Below are 18,710 nucleotides of genomic sequence, written 5' to 3'. Positions count from 1 at the left end.
TCCCCCACTGTAACTTGACACCATTGCTCCTTGTTCTGCCATCTGTTGCTACTGTTAATGGCATGTGCTGATGTAATTAGAGACAAGTCCAAGTCTGAATCCTGGATCCATGTTCTAGCCCTGCGATGGACAACCTAGGCTAGAGAGCAGGCCACATGGGCTGCAAGATTGCCATAACCAAGATACTCTCTCGGGAGAGGGTAGCTTTGCTAACAGCGCCTACGTACCTAGAATGTGCAGGGTGTCCCAACGGAACCATGGCAGTGCTTTGATTGGCTGTAGAGGGAGCACCTGGCTCTGAGTCAATGTTTGTGGGCAGCCAGCACCCACCTCACTTCACAGGCCCTTGCTTTACTTGCGCGGCACTTTATAATACAGGTAGATAAAAAACTATCCAGTGGAAACCAGCAGAATCTGGCAACCCTGCGCAGATCCAGATTCCACCCCCCGATTTCTGGATTATTTGGATGCAGCAAGCTGTAGAGTTTGAATCCTGAGGTTTGAGGATCTACCTCTAGTTCTGACACATTTCTTACCCTGGTTGTTATGATGATTTGTATTACAGTAGCACCTACTGGTAATGGACAAGAGCCCCTCTGTGGGAGGTGCGCTACAGTCACACAAAAACAACCTGTTTCCTGTCTGAAAGAGCTTGCAAGCTAAGATCCTAGCTAACATTAGTGGAGCTGTGTGTGAGGGCAGTAGGCCTTAAGCATGTGTGTAAGTTATTAAAGGGTAATAAACACCCAGTTCTTTTAGATGACATTTTGCATTGGTAGATTTCAAAATACACTTACAAAGGAGGGCAATATTACACTCTTGGTTTTACAGGTGGGGAAACTGAGGCATTGGGAAGGTTAAGTGACTTGCCCTATGTCAGCCAGCAGGGCAGTAGCAGAATCAGAACCTAGTTGTCAAATGTCCCAGTCCAGTGCTCTGTCCACTTGGCTGACCAGGGTCTATGTAATAACCCAGAGCACAGGAAAAAGTTACGAGTGGGTAAGAGGAAGAGAACTTTCATTCCCTGGCTGGGTAAAGTGTTGAACAGTCAGAGCGGAAGGAGAAGAGAAAAGGGGGTGACTTCCCTGGCTGTCCCCTCACATCGGTGCATTAGGCAACACGTACATGGCAGCATTTGGGGGAGAAAAAAAAACGACTGACCATCTCACCCAGTACAAAACTGCCCCAGCTTCCCTTCAAGTGGCTAATTTCTTTGCTCAACAGCAGGGTTTCCTGTACCACAACGAGTCTGCTATTAAGACTGAGAGCTCCACTTTCCAGAATGATTTTATGTTAAATGGTGTTGAGGGAATACAGCAAAGAGCAAATTGCCCTGTGGTGTTTGTTCTGCATGGTGACTTATTGCAGCAAAAAAAGTGGAGTTGCTGAGGGGAAGAGGCTATTGTGGAGGTTCTGTGGATCCGACTTACATCGGATCCCCACTTACGAACGGGGTGACTCACCCTGCACTAGCTGCACCCCCCCTCCCCCAGCAGACCAGGCTTTTCTCACTGCGGAGGACTGCGGCGCGTCTTGGCGGTCCTGCCGCCTGCGTCCTCCGCGGCTTTGCTTCGTCTCCCTGGTCTGCTGCGGGGGGGGGGGGGGGGGGGGGTGTGCAGCTAGTGCAGGGTGAGTCACCCCGTTCGTAAGTGGGGATCCGATGTAAGTGCCCCCCCCCCCCCCCAGCATACCAGGATTTTCTCTCCAACGCCTGGGGTAGACCAGCTGGGGCGCTGCCGGGTTGGTCCTGCAGCGCCGCTCCTCGGCGCTACTGGACCAACCCGGCAGTGCCCCAGCTGCTCTGCCCCAGGCGTCCAGATTCAGCTGCTGTTGATACTGATCAGTGGCTGATTCCAGGAAGCCCGGGGCAGAGCAACTCTGTCTCGGGCTTCCTGTAGTCAGCCGCTGGTCAGTTTCAGCAGCGGCTGAATCTGGACGCCAGTTCCGACTTGCATACAAATTCAACTTAAGAACAAACCTACAGTCCCTATCTTGTACGTAACCCGGGGACTGCCTGTACCTTATTATTGTCTGCATGGGAATGAAGCACATAGGACCTGGTTTAAAGCCAATTGAAGTCAATGGGAGTTTTTCGACTGGCCCATTGGACCTTGGTTCAGGCACAGAGAAAGGAAAACAGCCATGGTTAATTACAAATTTAAATAGCCTTTTAGAGGGACATTAGCCCCTATGAAGAAGACGGGCACGAGGCGTGTGCACCTTCCGCATAGTTTACGTTTCCCCCATTACTTCACTGCTAGTCGTCTTTGGATGCCTTTGCCTAAGATGGCTGTTAAAGCAATAGAGGCATGACTGTGATTATAACATGGATATGAGACACAGATCCATTCATATGTCTTCCTATTGGATTTTAACCCAAATCCAACATGGTTTTCAGAAGGGGGGAATGGGAAATTCTCATTCTGACCAAATATGTGACTGGAGTTGTTCTTCTTGTTTTTTTTCCTCGGTAGGGAAGTTTGGGAGATGAGAAAACATCTGAAGAAGCTCAGCAACTCGATAGCCGCTTGTAACGTGGAGATGATGGGATGCCAGGAATGCCTCCATAATGTACAGTGTTTGTTCTCAAACCCTATCTGCCCAGAAGATGGATACTACAATGTAGATTTTTAAAAAATCGAGCTAGTATTTTGTGCTTGTAACCTTCAAATGGCTCACAAAGCCGCCACGATACAAGTAGAGGAATAATATTAGGTGGGGGAAATCTGCGGAAGAGAGATGTGAAATGGGTAACGCTTTCAAAACGCAGGGAGACCTTGGCTCCTGAGTCACTTAGGTGCTTTGGAAAATTTGATTCTGAATGACTTGTCCAAGGTGTCAATGCGCTGGTGCCAGCACTGGGATGAGAATGCACCCATTCATCGCACCCAGTGCTGTGTTCAGGCTCCTAATCTGCTGCAGGGTAACAATTCTAAAAAACAAAAAAAATTAGTAGCAAATGAAGTCTCAGATAGTAAGTCGGCATCCCAATGAGTATAAGTACCTGGCCTGTATCCTATACACTGCAGCACACGATCGGTAATTTCATAAGGGCAAAACTTCTTCTCATAGTTTTTGCCTAAGTGAGGGTATATGATGGGAGGGGTTGTTTTTTTGGGGGGTGGGGGGGGACAAAAAACAATGAACACTCCTCCTAATGAATAGCTGCCTGGCAGTAATAGTTTACTACAGACTGTAATAAACAGAACATGGCAACAGTCACAAACATGATGAGTTGCCTAGTGTTTTTAGGATGCAGTCTCTGGCACTTTATGATGTAGTCTCATAGCAGATGGGCCAGGGCACCTGTTATTTTAATTTTGCTTTTTTCTGGAGAGGTTTATGTGGTGCTCCTGGTTATTTGACTTCAGCATTTAAAGCCCTCTTTCTATAAACATCTGTAAGCATGGAGGATGCTAGAGTTAAATAGAGGAGATAGAATGTCATTTGCAGGCTGTAAAGTCTCCTCTTCCACAGGCTTTGGACAAGTTACCTCAGAGAATCCTGTGGGAGAAACCGAATTTGGCCCAGGTCTCTTCCACACCCCAACAGAGTTGCATGAATCGAGTCCATCAGGACCTGGTGCTTAGGTGAGTCCAGGAGCGAAGGAAGCTGGAACGTGTCCAGAACTAAGGAGAAGGACCCCTCCTGTGTGCACCATTGCAATTTGTTCCCTTATGCTAAGCCACAAACTTCCCCAAAGTCCCGCTGTGGCTGCTTTGGGTTTGGGCTATGGACCGGTACCAGCCCTGGGAGAGTTCACAGTCCCCTTGAATTGTAAGGTTCCAGTTGTAGTTTACAAGGAGTTAACACACATCATATGTTAGGCATAGAAGTGTGTTTCTAAAAGGCTGGGCTGGCATCAAGAGAAGGCATTCCAGATGGTGGTAAGCCGTGGCGGTACGCAGCCTGTTGGACCTTATCACCATTTTCTTAATGGTCTGTGAACTGCTGGTAAAGGCAACCTTAAGATGATGTGTGGTGGGGTTGATTTTAGGGGTGGGTATCAAAAGACCGGACCGGAGAACTTGGAGGAGCAGGGAGACCTTGTTTGTTGTCCAGCAGAGTTACCCAGCTGTCTAGCCCTCCCAGATGGGCACAGCAGCTGAAGGAGGGAGGGGACTACATGAGAAGTTGGGTGCAAGAAATTCCAGAACAGCTCTTCAGAATGGGGTCTCTGAGCAGGCAAGCTCTCCACTTCCCTGCTCATGCTTAGACCTCTTTCCAGAGCATGGGTTCCCAAACTGGGGGGCATGAAGAAATTCCAGGGGGGTGAGGTGGCCTGTTCAGTTCCTTTTTGGGTTTTTTTGCTGCTATTGGGGGGTGGGGGAGCATGAGGGGTTTTCAAAAATCCAAAAGTCCCACTGTGCTAGAACATGTTTCTCTTGTGTTCTTCACTATCTTAACCCGTTTACTTTGCTCTCCTACCTGAGGGTGAGGCCTTCCCCTTCTCTGCTGCAGGGAACCCTCTCCTAGCGAAACAGCATGTATGTGAGGAGGGTTCTTTATGTCTTTATCAGAATGCAGGAGCTTCGGCAGCAAATGAAACTGGTCGCTGATGATCTCCAAGGTAACAACAGCCTCATTGAACGGTAAGCCCCCTACCACATCTAGACAGAGCTTAACCTGCTACCTGGGAGGAATGTGGGATGGCCTGACTTGTCATTTGAGCAGAGGAATTGCATCGATGACTGGTACTGTGATGAGAGAACTTGGTTGTAGACCAGAATGTTAAGAATCCTTTAAAAAGGGATAGAGAATTAGACCAAGAATCTCTTATTGTCTACATATAAATCCATGGGATGCACACATCTTGAATCCTGCACATGGATGTGGTCAACTCATCTCCAAAAAAAAAAAATATTGTCATTGGAAAAGGTTCAGAAAAGGGTAAGTAAAATGATTAGGGGCTTGGAATGGCCGCCGTATGAGGAGAGAGTAAAAAGACTGGGACCTTTCACCTTAGAAAAGAGACCGGGATGAAGGTGGGGGATATGATAGACATCTATTTACTGGAGACAGTAAATAAGGAGAAGCTATTTATTTGTTCCCATAACACAAGAATTAGGGGGTCACCAAATGAAATTAATAGGTAGCATACTTAAAACGAACAGAAGGAAGTTTTACTTTGTGGAACACACAGTCAACCTGTGGAACTCCTTGCCAGATGTCTTGAAGACCAGGGCTTTAACAGGGTTAAAAAAAAGCTAGATAAATTCATGGAGGATAAGTCCATCAATGGCTATTGGCCAGGAAGGACAGGAGTGGTGTTCCTAGCCTCTGTTTCAGAAGTTGGGAATGGGCAACAGTGGTAGAATCGCTTGATGATTACCTGATATGTTCATTTCCTCTGGGGACATCTAACAATGGCCACTGTTGGAAGAGAGGCTACTGGGCTAGATGAACCTTTGGTCTGACCCATTATGGCCGTTCTGATGTTCTTATTGTCTAAAGTTATATTACTTTGTCAGCCAAATGAGCCATTTCTCCTAGTAATATAAGGACTACAACACATTTGTGTCCTGATCTAGCAATTCTAAAGACCTTGCTTTCCATTGAATCATGCCTGACCTGAACTTACATGAATGGCTATTCACAGTTCATCCCGTCGTTCCAGATGTTCTTTCTTTGTTGCTTGCACTGTTAAATGGTTGCTATTTTCCACCCCAGAAGTGTCTGCATAAAATTCCAGTGATGGATGAAGTGTTTCCTATACGCACTTAGCAAATGAGTTTGTAAAGAATATCTGGATGAAACACATTCAAGTGTTGGATCAGTATCCTACTACTAATAAAAACATCTGGCACTTTCCTTGGTCCTTGTGTTTGAGGACCAGTCATTTAACAACATTAAATACATCTCAGCTAGCAGACAGAGAAACTGACGCAGAGAAGAAGAATTAAGTGACTTGCTTAGGGTCACATGGCAAGTCAGTGGCAGAGATAGAAATAAAAACCTAGGAGACTCACCACATGCTCTGCTCCCAAGATACCACCACCTCAGTTACCAGGAATGCTTCTGAATAATAAAAATCAAAATGTCAATGCATCCCTGCCTGCTTTTAGAGGTAGCAACTACATTTTTGCCCTAGTCCTGGCCAAGAATGAAGAAGAAAGAGGTGGTGTGTTTATGAAATGAATGGCTTGTTTCAGGAGATGTGGGAGTAAGTTGCAAAGTTTGCATCCTGATCCAAACTCCATCCCATAGTTCAGGAATGTATAACTCCAGGAGGGTCCTTCTCTGGTATCAACCTTTTGATTTTGTTCCCACAGGTTAAGTGGGGTTGCATCCACTCCAGATGCTTGAGGGAAATGTTGGGAAGGATTTGAAGCTGATGGACTGGTGGTTTGACTTTTTTGTTTTTTAAATTATCTCTCTCACTTTGGGTCAAGATCAATGGAGAACTTTCGTTCAAAGACATCGCCTTGTCCTACCTCTCTGCTCCGGCACTTTGTTCACCAGCATTAGCCTTCCCTGAGCCACAATTCTCAAGTGCTTGAATACTGGCAGCGCCCTTAATGGTGTTCAGACGTTACCCTGTTTGGGTTTCCTTTGAAAAAATGGATTGATTCCAGTACTTGATGTTTCTTCATGCTCTGTGAGATGGAACGGGTTAGACTGAATCTGAAGCCGCTTGACTTCTCTCCCACACATGGAAGACAAGGAGAAGTCTCTTCTAAGTTGTGACTCCAACGTGAAGAGGATTTTTCCATTGTGCGATCTGTTGGGCCCTTCATCCTTGGCAGTTTTGACCATTCCGGGTCCTTTCCGGCATTGGGCACCATGGAATCCTAGAATACTAGGACTGGAAGGGACCTCGAGAGGTCATCGAATCCAGTCCCCTGCCTTCACGGCAGGACCAACAGTGTGCAGGAAGGATAGTGGGACTTGATGGACCAAAAATCTGCTCCACCGTGTCCCAGTGCTGAAATGGTCCCTATTGTAACTGGGAGACGGTGGCATATGGGCAATACAAAAATCAGCAGAACCAAATCTTCACAGGCCTTCTCCTTCTCAAATGACTGGCCCATCTGGTTGTGTTTTGTCACTCCATCTCCGTATCAATTGCATGTGTTCTGATGATGGATGGCCGTAAGAATTTGAAACAATAGGAAGTGTCTATTGCTGTGTCTTGTAGGTACACTTCCAAAGCCATAGGTGAGATATGTACCTGTATGGGCCTCCACACATGCGCACCCCCTGAGTAATTGTGCATTGAAGGCATGGGATAAAATCCTTGAACTTGACTTCTATGGGCTGCATCCTTGAATGTGGGGGAGAGGGTGGTTTTTATTTTGGGATGCGGCCCGGGGAAGTCAATGCCAAGTAGCCAGATGATCTAGCTGTGAATGCTGAAATATTCCAGAGATGGCTGGTTTGAAATTGCCTTCTTGGCAATTTAATTTAAATCTGTTAAATTAGCATCCCATAAGGGGCCTGGTGAAAAATGTTTGCAAGTGACTTGGAGGCATAAACTATATTTTTAAAAAGAGACTTGAGCATTTAAGAGCCTGAATTGTATTGAAAGTTAAAGGAACATCAAGCTCTTAAATGCCCATGTCACTGCTGACAGTTGGACTCTGTCTCCTAAATCACTTGGGCACTTTTCACCGAAAGCCACGCAAATGGAATGGCTCGTAGGCCAATATCTCTCTGGGCTAATTTCGCTACTCACTAAGTGTTATCATTCCTTGGCAACTTGGGCCCGATCCTCAGCTGGCATTTCCATTGGTGTTTCATGGAGCTATGCCAGCTTCACGATCTGCCCCTATGAATTTCCAGCTTGGTGTCAATCAGGGGCCTCCTTTTTCTTGAATCTGCTGCCATCGGCGTTAATGAGGGCTGTGTGCATGCATCTAGGTCTCATGGATATGGTAACAGAGTACTGGCTGACCAAATTGTTCACTCGCCAAACCTTTCTTGCTGCCCTTTTGGCTCCCTGTCCCTTTGCTCTAATTACCCAAATTGGTGGAGCAATTGATCTGGCACCTACAGTGTATCTGATGCAGGGAATACCTCTCTTAAATACAAACCAAATGTGAATCACAGGAATGCTCTGGTTTGTTTGGAGAGCAACTCGTAAATGGATTTAGTTTGCTCGTTCCTGTCTGTGGTATCTGTCAGCATACACATGGTAATGGAATAAATGGTCACAGAAATGTGTGTTTGTTAGAGAATGGATTACTAGGGCTATTCATAAGGCTTCTGCTCTCACGTGCGGAGCAGTGTCTCTGGAATGTGCAGCTCTGGACAGTCACAGTAGATGTGACGCAGCATTCCAGGAATGTGTTTGGTAAGCTGTCATGGGGGAGATAATGTACTTTGACGGCAGATGCAAATATTTCCTTGTATATGTGATACAAGCACAGGTCCCTGTCCAGCTTCTGTAGACTCCATGTGCTTTAATGGGATTCTGCATGGGCAAAAGGTCGGTCCATGCAGGCACAGGAGTGTGGGATCCAAGCCGTAACTTTCCAGCATGGTTTGGAAGCTAAATCCAAGTGAGAACAGAATGAGCGATGGGCGTTTCATGTTACGCACGCAACATTTGTTACTGAAAGTGGCTGCATCTATCGAGCAGATTCTTTGCATGTTCCACGGCTTGATGTGTTGCTGATGCCCAGCTGGCCTTCTGGGCTTAGTTTATCCCGGAGTAATGGAAACTAGGGCCCTGAAGCAGCATGACCTAGTGGATAGGGCACCGGATTGGGAGGCAAGGGATCTGGTTTTTGTTTTGTCTCAGCCAGTGGCCTGCTGGGAGTCGCATGCTTCTCATGCTTGTTCTATTTGGATTCTAAACTCTTTGGGCCAGGGACACCCCACTTGTGTGTGTCTGTGCAGTGTCTAGCCCAGAGGTTCCCTGAATTTGGCTGCGGCCTCTAGGCTCTGCTGTCATAAACAGCAAGAGAGAACGAGGAAGAGCAATTTCTCATCTTCTGTGTTTCACAATGGACTACTCTCTCGGTCAGAGAGGCCGAGGGAGGCTGTTAGAGACGGCAGGTGCTGCGGAGGAGAAGACGCTCACGCTGACTGCGTTGAGAAGGTGAGAGGCTGCAAAGAGCTGTTTGAAGATGCCTGTGCTGTTTTGTGTGTGTGAGGACAGCCACAGCCCTTTGCCTGTGTTGGTCTAGGAGCGCTGGGACTGAGGGAGAAGAACTAATTCCCATCTCAGGAAAAGCAGCATCTATTCAAAATCCCCATTGCTCAGAGTCCATGCTGATTCCAAGTGCTTGGCCTCCAGTATTCATTATGCCCCAAACTTCCTGCCATTCTTTAACCTTGGGCTGTACGCCGGGTTGTAATTGTTAGCTGCTATCGGCTGACTCAGCAGCAGCGCGGCGGTGGTGATGTAAGAAGCTCTGGGGTCTCCAGGGGGCAAATGTGAGATGATGGCAAGACGCGGTTTGCAAGTAGAGAGTCAGATGTGCCCTCCTTTCCCACACCCTTTCTGTACCTGCCTGCTGGGTGATGTATGCATGAAACGCCCTGGCGGAAGGGACCAGAGAGACCCATAGAAAGGTTTCCGAGCTGCAAATGGAGCTAGACAGAGTGATAGCTCACAGAGTGGGAGGGGTGTGGGGCTGGAAATGCAATTCCTGTCTGAAAGGTGGCCATTTAGAACCTGGGAGCTGATCATTTAAAAGGGGGAGAGTTCGTGCGGCCCCTTCCCTCCCCCCCCCCCACTCCCTTACAGATAAATCACTGTCCATGCCCTGTATGCATGAAACGCCCTGGCGGAAGGGACCAGAGAGACCCATAGAAAGGTTTCCGAGCTGCAAATGGAGCTAGACAGAGTGATAGCTCACAGAGTGATAGCTCACAGAGTGGGAGGGGTGTGGGGCTGGAAATGCAATTCCTGTCTGAAAGGTGGCCATTTAGAACCTGGGAGCTGATCATTTAAAAGGGGGAGAGTTCGTGCGGCCCCTTCCCTCCCCCCCCCCCCCACTCCCTTACAGATAAATCACTGTCCATGCCCTGTGACAATCTATGGTCTCTCTGCATTCTAGAAAAAGGCAACTCTACTAATGACACACTGTGGAGGTCTCTGAGTCTCCAGTGGTAAAATCAGGCTTGTTTCATCACATGCTTCTTATTGCCACGTATTTTTACAGACAATTAGCTATGGTAAGTGGAGAGACGGTGTGATGGAGGATGGAGTACTGGTCTGGGAGCCAGGAGACCTGGGGGACCAGATGGCCTTGGTCAAGTCACTTTCCTTTTCTTCTCGTCCCCTCCTGTCTTCAGACTGTAAACTCCTTAGGGCAGAGACTGCCTCTGGGTGGGTATCTATAGAACTTGGCACCATGGAACTCTGCTGCTTTCCCAATGCAAATGACTTGTTTTGTACGGGCATAGACGGTAATGGATCTCCATGGCCACTAAAACCAGAGCTGCCTTGTGGTTCTGGCTTTCCCCTCCACTGCATACAGGTTTAAGGGGTGTTACGCATCAGGGCAAGCTGAGCATTTCAAAGCAGCCCCTCTGTGTCCCAGCTTCCTTGTCAGTTTCCCGAAACTAACGTAAAAAAGAAACTTATTTTATTGGAGCAAGATTCCACACTTAAGAACTGTAACATTGCAGTGTGTGTCAGTCCCTGCCCCTTCAAGACATTGCTTGTGCTCTTGAGTTATTTATTCTTGACACTATTAGCATTTCAAAAATATGACTCACTTGGTACTTTTCAGGGAGGAAGTAGGATCCAGTTGTTGCGACATGGGACAGAGCCAGGACTCTTGGGTTCTTTTTTCCAGGTCTTGAACAGAGCATTAGATCACATGCTCAGAGCAAGGGATGAGGACCCAGAAGGTCTGGCTTCTGTCCCTGGCACTGGGTCTGATGATGGGACTCAGTCGCCAGAGGAAAGGGTGTGAAAGCAAGGACTTGAGTCATAGGGGATTTCATTTTTCCTTAAGCAAGTTGCTTCACCTTCCTGGGCTTCAGCCTCCACATCTCTCTAACGACAGCAGCAGTTGGTGGCTGCCCCCACGAGAGTGTTGCGTCCGAGCGCTTCTGAAAAGCGCAAAATGATTGTGATGGGTCACACATTCCGGCCGACTTGCTGGCCCACCTACAGAAAGGGAAGCTGGGCTGTTATCCAAGCATGTATGTCTAAATGAACAGCAAGCAGGATACCCAGAACGACAGCCTCCATGTATCTGTAAATAGCTGTTTCTCCTCTTTCATTCACCTCTCCTACAGTTCCCTCTCGAGTGCATTTTCTGGGGCTAGCCATGTGTTTGCTAGCCAGTCAGTGGTAAACCCACCCATCTAACCTCAGCTCCACAATGGCTTCGGTTCGCGAGCTCGGGCCACTTCTGTGTTGATGAGCAGTGGCATCCTTTGAGCACAGGCAGCCTGACAGGTCACTTTGTCATTATGATGTAAAGAAACCGAATGCTCCCCAAGTGCTGATTAAGCTCAGACTCTAAGTTCAGAGCATATCCTCTCCCCCTCTTTCCTCTGCCCCCAACAATAGGGAGGTGTCAGCCTCAGAGAAATGAATAGTTTCACAGTCTCCATTGGCCGCTGCTATGGTTGTGTCTGATGGTGCCTTTTATGTTGTTGCCTTCTGCTTGGGGAGGCTAAATGTGAGCTGTGCATGTGATATGTACATGCCTGGGGCTGGTCCCTGGTTGCTAAGGGGTTCATCTCAGAGCTGCATACCTCTGTTTTTGAACAGCCAGTTGAGGGAAGGACTATAAAGAGGTAGAGTTAGGGAGATGCTATAGGAGGAAATCAGAATCTAAATCCCTAGGGGCCATAGGACGGAACTGGAGACCAAGGTGGGAAGTTTTCTACTGTACTTGGTTTTCTTTTGGCTTCTTATTAAATGTGTGTTTTGTGGTACCACCCCAGAGGCTCTGAGTGGGAAGTGAGCCTCGTTGTTCTAGACTCAAGGCGTGTGGGTGTGGGTGTATCCATACATGCAATGTGTAGACACTCTTCCTGCTTCAGCGTTCAGTCAAGGAAATAACGAAGGACGAAATGTGAATAAATGTCGGGGGAAGCGCACAGTAAAAGTGAGTATGAGCTGAAGTTAGTTTAATATGCAGCGGTCACGTCACAAGAGCTTGTTTTGTTTCCTTGGTGCAAACATGGCCCCTGAACCACAAAACATTTTTCTATCATTAATCTGGGGCCTGCAACAGGCATAAAATGAGCCCCAAGCTCTACTTTCCAGTGGAGAAATAAAAAGCTAACATTTTCAGAAGTAGCCGCTAATGTAAAGGTTCCCCACTCTGGAGGTGTCTGTCAATCTAAGGCCCCTTTCATCACAGGATTTGAGAGCCTCGTAATTGCTAAAGTGTTTCTCATCACCCATGCCTAGGAGGCAGGGCTGTGGGGAGGCGGTGACTCACTCAGGCACACACAAAAAGTCTGAGATAGGAGGGCTAGAACCCAAGTCCTAGGTTTGCGCCCTAAGCCCATTATACCATCCAACTCTTGAGACAGCTTGGGTCTGTTCTCAGACATGTTGGACTGCATCCACAAAGTCAGCCCCTGGATTTGTCTGGTTGAGCACCCCAGAAGTGAGGAACCGAACATGAGCGGCCACTATTGGAAAATCTGGGTCTAAAGTCAACTTGAATGGAAATCATTTAATATCTCAGAGCTAGGTATGTAACAATGTAAACGGTATTAAACCGACACCTCTGCAAAAGATAGTGGTGTTGGGTGTAATAAAGTACTTGCAGGCTTCTGGAGGAAGACATCACATATACTAAGTGAAATCTGACATAGTCTAAACATTCCCTTTGCAGTCCAATTTCAAAGAAAAATACCCTGCTCTCAAACCAAACCACTTACGAGTGTGGCCAACCTGGGAACGAGCCTTATTTTAAAAAGCCGTACCCGCAAATTATTTTCTGATAAGCTTCTCTTCTATAAAGGAGCATTTACATTTCAGTCAGCCTTAAACATACTGAGAGCTCTTGGTGGAGTAGATGGCCAGCTGATGTAAATTTAATGTAGCTCCCTTGACTTTAGTGGTTTGAGGCTAATTTACACCAGCTGGGGTTCTGGCCAGGAATCTGGCTTTTTTGGCAAGTTTCCTGAAGGGCTTCACTAATGACTCCTGTCCTGTTTAAACTGCCGTAAACCAGCAGTGAGAGGGAAACTGAAGCTTACATGAAACAGAAATCCCCCTGCCAGAATTACTTGGCTTGTAATTTTCTTATGTTAATCCTTGGCATAGAAGGCTTCTTCTACTCCCTCTTTCATCCTGCCTGTCCTCTGCCACCTCAAGCAGTTGGCTGGACTGTAGCCTCATTGAGGGTGCTGGCAAAACACCCGTTGCTTTTGGTACAGGCAGAATTTTACCCTGGGTGATCGGAATTTCTCAAACAAAAATTAACTGGTCTCAGAACTTACTTTCTTTTTTAATGAACAAACAAGGGTGTGTGTGTGTGTGCATGTTTAACTAGTTTCTTTACCCTTTTACATGTCAGTGTATGAGATGCCCTGATTCTTCCTGGTTATTTAGTAGTTTAACCACTGTTTCTAACCAGCATTTTCCTGGCCCATACAAACCTGCTGAGAAATGGGAATATTTTTCCTATGGAAGAAACTGTATCATCTTCTCTGCAGAATACAGCTTAATGCAGTGTAGCTGTCCAAGGCAGCGTGAACAGCCAACTTGCTTTTTTTCTGAGCATTCCAGCATGACCAATCCCTAGGCTGTGTCTCTTTGCATGCTTAACCTAGCAATAGAAAGAGACTGTCTAAAAAGCTGTGCATTTTTATGCTGTGTGTTAATATCTGTAGGAGGAATGTTTCCCTGCTTGTTCTCATACAACAATATTTTGTTTTTCTGTTGCGTGTTCCATCCCAGGGACTGGAAGGGCTTAACCAACATTAATAAATCCACCGATCGGCATTGAATGCCCGTTTTACAGATGGGTAAGCTGATGTCTAGAGTGTGAAGTGACTTGCCTGAGCTCATGCTGTGCTATGGACTCCATGTGAGGGGGTATAGCCCAACTGTCTTGACTCTCCATTTCATGCTTTTCTCTCAAAAACATCCTCCGTCCCACAAGCAAGGAGTCCTTTCATCTCCTTGAAGTTTGAACACACAAGATAGGATTTTCAGAAGCGCTCCTCTATGAAACCCACTGTAGACTGCACACAGGAACAAAGCGAGTACAGTAGAGAGCACTTTGGAGATGCCCTTCCAAATTATATCACACTTACATTCTCCTGGGAAATTGCAGACTGCTGCACTTTGTGTCACAAATATGGGTGTATTGTCTTCATTCTTTGTGTACCATTGCTACGGAGCTGTGCACAAATTTTCCCACTCTCTGGCCATGAGAGCTGACGCGGCTGAATCACCCCCAAAAAAAAACACTGCGCAAGCATGACCTGTAGCTGGAAGATTTTCTGTGGTGATGGAAGGGGACTTTCCTCTGAAGGGAGGATCAGCTCTTCTGACGGAGCCCCGCCTCTGCAGAATTTCCTGTCGCCTCCCTGCCTCCTCCGGCCAATGTCGAGGTATGTGCTGTTAAACAGTTTAAAGAGGCAATGGCAGGAGTGGCCCTGTCCAGCATGCATCAGGAATTTCCTCTGGTGACCTCCAAAAACAGACTGAATCCAAAAGCCACTGGGGAATCCCCCAAGGTTTTGCTTTCTCTCAGATTGTGTGAAACCACGTGAAAGGGGACTGGAAGCTCCCCCGGGTTTGTGGCAAAGCAGCAATTAGCCAAAACAAACTGAATCTTCTCAAATGGACTTTGGCTTTGCTCTGCAATTCTCCTAGGCACACTGGACTTGCGCACCCTGTGGCAGCTAGAAGAGGTGTGAGTCTGGCACCCACATAGCTGGCAGCTCAAGAGCTACCCAAACTAAAGTGTGTGTGTGTGTGTGTGTGTGTGTGTGTGTGTGTGTGTGTGTGTAACAAAAAAAACCCCAAAAGCAAGGCAGAGGTGGGTGAAAGGTCACAAGCTGCGTAAATTGTCACCTTCCGATGCAAATGGCCAAGTGTGGGCTTCTGCAGGGCTGTCGCTATTACTCTGAGCATGTAGTTCAGCCCCTATATGTTTGCATTATAAACACTTTGAGGATAGTGACTATAGCGTGTCCACACACCACAATACAACAACAATGGATTGTGGGACAGGCCCTGGTCTCCTACTTGCTCCATAAGGTAGATGGTACATACCATGGTACTGTAGTTGTATTTGATGTTCAGAATAGGTAACCAATTGTCCTTCAATATGTCTGCTGCTTTCTCTCAAGCGATGGTTGATTTATTAACCACCTTTTGTGGCAAATGGTCCTTGAACAAACTATTGGTCTACAGTAAGGGGAAGTTTTTTGCTAATGAAAACATAAAAACCATTCAGCTCATGACAGGTATATTGGCTATGGATTAATAACTGCCAGGCAAATACTCAGATTCCACAATAGGGGGACTGTGAATTTGCTCAGTTCTAACCTGTGACATAACAGGAGACAGTTAATTTTTTTTTCCAGTGTCCAAAACTAAATTAACTTCCGTTTGGTTTGAACAAAACATGTTTGACCTGGCATGTATTTGTATTTGTTTTTTATTTTGTTTTGGGGATCATGCTTTTTCTGTTAAATCAACCCAGTTAACCTTTTAAACTAGATGCCATTTTGAAATAAAGAGGTTTGACTATCCATTAAAAACATAATTCTGGGCGAAACTCTTCTCCGGACTTGATCTGAATTTGCAAATAGTTTTGATGAACCTGAAATGGTGTTTTTTCAGCAATTAAACTATTTGTCCAGAAAATTTTGCAGAGCTCTGCTGTAGATCACTTCCTCTGGCAGATGATTAGGAGAGTGTTTCATGAATAAAAGGATGGTGTGAGCAACACCATCCAGCCTTTGCTTACTGGTCTGAAAAGCAAACGGGAAATGCTGTGTTGTGTTCCAGCTGTTTTCTCTGGAATACATTCTGCAGTTTGGTTCCAGAGGTAGGAGAATTGGGCCTCTTTAAATTGAACCTCGTTACAATGTTCTTCCCTAAACAGTTGCATAATGTGACATAGTGCTGTTAAATAGCTTTAAGCGTCATCTCAGAGGTTGCCATATTTTTGTTGGGGGCAAAGCAATTCATCTGTAGAACTGATATATCTGTTTAAATGTGCAGAAGACTACACAGCCCTACAGAAATATTAATTCACTCAATTCTCTTCCATCTTTCAGGTAAATAAATTTTCCCACTTCCCTGGTAGGGAAACTAAGGCAAAGAGGTTAAGTGATCTGCACAAGGTCACATACAAAATCAATATCAGAACAAGGTTGGAAACTCGAATTCCTGAGTCTTGGTCCTGTGTGTTGGTCAAGAGACCCAGTATTAACAGGACAAGAGACACATGAGAAGTGAATTCTTACAGTTCAGCAACCCCATAATTACAAAGGACACACTCAGTTTCCCCCATTGGGTTCTGACACACAATTGCATATGAAGTAAAACTGTTCGATTGACTTTTCTTGGGGCCCATGTATATTTATTTTAAGTTCTATTTTTTTTTTCAAATCTCATACAACACAAGTTCAATCTCTTATGAAGAAGCCTTCACATAACATGCGCTAGCCTGTCACAAATATTCCCCACGTTTTTTCTTTTACTGGATTGGGTGGGTGGGTTGGCTGTAGCTATGTTGTAACTGTCGCTTGAGCGCAAAACAGCCCTTTGTTGCATAGAAAAGAGAGGTTGCTTGTGATGATGATAAAATGAACAGGGGAGAAGGGATTTTAAGAAAACATAGGGCAGGGGGGACCAACTTCGTGCTAAAATGAAGAATGAAACTAGAATGTTGCAAGCTGGACTGCTGTTTGATAACTGACTTGAGCATCATGCTATGTATGTGCTATTATGGCACTATTAGCTTGTAACACAGATCTCCCAGCGCTTTTTGGGGTTAAATATCTGATTCATCCCTAACTCCCTTGAGAAACAGACACATGAGAACAAATTTACCCTCCACTATAGCAAATGAAAAGCAATTATCTCTGATTATCCTCTCCCTGGAACCCATGTAATTTAGGAGTAACTCCACTGACAACTATTTAAGAGTAATGCCACTGAAGTTTACACCAGTTTTACACCCATATGAGAGAAATTACACCACAAAGAAAAAGTAGTGCGGTAATAGTAGCCTGGGACCTGGAAGACCAAATTCAATCTATGCTCTACTGCCTACTTGTCATGTGGTCTTGGCCAAAAATTTTAAGTGGCTAGTGATTTTGAAGATCTGATTGTTTAAACATCCAACTTGAGATGCCGTAAAGGGTCAAAAATTGTGGAGCATTCACCTTCTGATAATCTGACCCTTTAAGGCATCTATCCTGTTAGACACCCAGACTAATTAGTCATTTCTGAAAAACTTAGACTAATTACTCTCTCTCTACCTCAGTCACGCTGTCTGTAAAATGGGAACAGTAGCTGCCTCATGGGCATTTAGTGAGCCTTCAGTGATGTTCAGGAAGTACTTGGTGTTCCCTAGTTGAGAAGCACTGTAGGCAGCACAATATTACATTTAATGTTCAATTAGCCTTTGTTCTGTTTCTCTTGATACAAAAGGCATAGAAAAGAATGAGTTTTGCCAAGCGGCAATTGTAGGAAGACTAAAGGAGGATATGATAGGGGTCTATAAAATCATGACTGGTGTGGAGAAAGTAAATAAGAAAAAGTTATCATTTCTATAACACAAAAACTAGGGGTCACCAAATGAAATTAATAGCTGGTTTAAAACAAAGGAAATATTTATTCACACAATGCACAGTCAACCTGTGGTACTCCTTGTGAAGGTCAAGACAATAACAAAAGAGCTAGATAGATTCATGGAGGTTAGGTCTATCAATGGCTATTAGCCAGATGGGCAGGGATGGTGGCCCTAGCATCTGTTTGTCAGAAGCTGAAAATGGGCAACAGGAGATTGATCACTTGATGATTCCCTGTTCTGTTCATTCCCTCTGGGAGCATCTGCAATGGGCAACTGTGGAAAGACAGGATACTGGGCTAGATGGACCTTTGGCTTGCTCCAGTATGGATGCTCTTATGTTAATGGATTTTGGCCCCTCCCTCAAAAGTTTTTTAAAAGCAAAAGAAGCATTTCAGGGATATTTTAAAATTCAAATTGAAACCTGAAACAAAAAGGGTCCTCAACAACCCCCCCCCCCCCGCAAATATTATTTAATTCTGCTTCCAGCTAGGTCGGGGTGAGTTGGGGTGAGGAAACTTTTTTGGGTTGGGGGCCACTGACCCACAGAAAAATTAGTCGGGGGCCACACACAAGTGAGAAACAACAACCAAAAAACCTCACCAATGTGGCCTCCGACTGTGAAGGAGAAAGACCCTCCCTCCCTTCCCCTCACACACTAGAGCCTAGATGGGCCCAGGCTAGATTTTGGGTGCTCCAACCCCACAGGAGGATGGCAGAGAAGGGAGCTGGAGGGGGGAGCCCTGAGCCTTTGGGGTCTGATCCAGGCAAGCCACAGGCCACATCCAACCCCCAGGCCTTAGGTTTCTCACCCCTGAGCTAGGTCATGCTAGCACCAGAAGCTGTCTGCAATGGCAAGTGGCTGGGTTTATTTTCACTTGTCTTGCAGGGAATGAAACACATACACAAAAACAGCAGTAAAGCCTTTTAAACTTGGGAGCCCAAAGTTAGGCACCTAAGTAAATGGTTTGATTTTTGTTTTCTTCTTCCAGAGGCTCTTGAGCAGATGCTGTTCCCATT

General features: G+C 45.9%; 1 protein-coding gene across 4 annotated transcripts in view; it reads left to right on the top strand.

Annotated features, from left to right (window-relative positions):
• IKBKE (inhibitor of nuclear factor kappa B kinase subunit epsilon) overlaps positions 1-8,159 on the top strand; it is a 48,709-nt gene extending 40,550 nt beyond the window's left edge. For all 4 annotated transcript variants that reach the window (XM_075910142.1, XM_075910147.1, XM_075910144.1 and 1 more), the window contains 4 exons: positions 2,475-2,571; positions 3,478-3,590; positions 4,521-4,592; positions 6,273-8,159. In XM_075910142.1, coding sequence (XP_075766257.1) covers positions 2,475-2,571; positions 3,478-3,590; positions 4,521-4,592; positions 6,273-6,306 — 316 coding nt within the window. In that variant the 3' untranslated portion in view covers positions 6,307-8,159. The remainder of the gene's footprint in view (positions 1-2,474; positions 2,572-3,477; positions 3,591-4,520; positions 4,593-6,272) is intronic.
• The last annotated feature ends 10,551 nt before the right edge of the window (positions 8,160-18,710 follow it).

Source organism: Pelodiscus sinensis, chromosome 27 (assembly GCF_049634645.1).
Source record: "Pelodiscus sinensis isolate JC-2024 chromosome 27, ASM4963464v1, whole genome shotgun sequence".
In the NCBI taxonomy this organism is placed as follows: Eukaryota; Metazoa; Chordata; order Testudines; family Trionychidae; genus Pelodiscus; species Pelodiscus sinensis.
Note: the sequence above shows the minus strand (reverse complement) of the source record. Positions and strands in the feature narration are given on the sequence as shown.